We start from the raw sequence: 1,593 nt of genomic DNA on the forward strand, positions 1-1,593 counted from the left end.
AAAAAAAAAAAACAAGCTTCAATATATGTTACTCGTGGCAAGAGGCAGCAAGGGTCATGTAAGAAAAGGTCCCAGTCCCCAGAAGACCAATTTGGTCTTCAGGAGGTCTTCCAAACATCAGGCCATAACAAGGATTCAGTGACACTGGACAATCTTGCAAAACTGCCCAGCTTGTCTCCACCACCAGAGCCAATAGACACTTCAGTAACCTCACGGAGACAGGCCAGAACCGGTCTGAGGAAAGTTCACATGAAAAATGAACTTTCGGGAGACATAATGCATCCACAAATATCAGGGGAAATCGTGGACTTACCTAGAGAACCAGAAGGTGAAGGCAAAGTCATTAAAACAAGGAAGCAATCTGTAAAATGGAAATTGGACACAGAAGTGAATGTGCCTCGAAGTAAGAGGCAAAGAATTAAAAGAGCAGAAAAGACCCTAGAGGATCTGCCTGGCTTCCAAGAGCTCTGCCAAGCTCCAAACTTGCTAATGGACTCAGTTATTGTTGAGAAAACCACAAAGATGCCTGGCAAATCTCCAGAACCTGTGGATACAACTTCAGAGACACAGGCAAGAAGAAGACTCAGGAGACTGGTTGTTACTGAAGAGCCCATACCACAAAGAAAGACTACAAGAGTTGTAAGGCAAACCAGAAACACACAGAAAGAGCCCATAAGTGACAATAAAGGTATGGAAGAGTTTAAGGAATCTTCAGTACAGAAACAAGACCCAAGTGTAAGTTTAACTGGCAGGAGGAACTAAACAAGGACAGTTAAGGAGAAAACCCCACCCTTAGAAGAACTCATCAGTTTCCAAGAGGAAACTGCCAAAAGAATATCTTCCAAATCTCCACAACCAGAAGAGAAGAAAACCTTAGCAGGTTTAGAGAGGCAGCTCAGAATACAACTACTCAACGTTGGTGTAAAAGAAGAGCCCACAGCACAGAGAAAGCAACCATCCAGGGAAACCAGGAAAACACTCAAAGAGCCTGGGGGTGACAGTATAAATGTTGAAGAGGTTAAGAAGTCTACAAAGCAGAAAACTGATCCAGTAGCAAGTGTGCCCGTCAGCAAGAGGCCACAGAGGGTACCCAAGGAAAAGGCACAGGCCCTAGAATTGTCTGGTCTCAAAGGACCAATCCAAACCCTAGGCCACACTGATGAATCAGCAAGTGATAAAGGATCCACACAGTTGCCCTGTAATTCTCTACAACCAGAGCAAGTTGACAGCTTCCAAACCTCACCGAGGCGACCCAGGACAAGACGTGGGAAAGTAGAGGCAGATGAAGAGCCTTCAGCAGTAAGGAAGACAGTATCAACATCAAGTCAAACTATGCGATCCCGCAAGGTCCCCGAAATTGGTAACAATGGTACCCAAGTTTCAAAGGCCTCCATAAAGCAGACATTAGATACAGTAGCCAAAGTAACTGACAGCAGGAGGCAGCTAAGGACACATAAGGATGGGGTTCAACCTCTTGAAGTGTTAGGTGACTCCAAAGAAATAACCCAAATATCAGATCACTCTGAGAAACTAGCACACAACACCAGTATCCTTAAGAGCACTCAACAGCAAAAGCCAGACTCAGTAAAACCT

The 1,593-nt window shown here is 44.7% G+C and overlaps 1 protein-coding gene across 1 annotated transcript; it reads left to right on the forward strand.

Annotated features, from left to right (window-relative positions):
• Positions 1-19: 19 nt before the first annotated feature.
• Positions 20-1,587, forward strand: LOC110289023 (proliferation marker protein Ki-67-like; the record flags this gene model as incomplete). The annotated part of the gene is given in 1 exon segment (XM_021155234.1): positions 20-1,587. A coding segment is annotated over 1 exon segment (1,338 nt), but the record flags the coding sequence as incomplete, so codon positions are not given.
• Positions 1,588-1,593: the final 6 nt, after the last annotated feature.

The sequence above is a fragment of the Mus caroli genome, unplaced genomic scaffold, assembly GCF_900094665.2.
Source record: "Mus caroli unplaced genomic scaffold, CAROLI_EIJ_v1.1 scaffold_24794_1, whole genome shotgun sequence".
NCBI classification, from domain to species: Eukaryota; Metazoa; Chordata; class Mammalia; order Rodentia; family Muridae; genus Mus; species Mus caroli.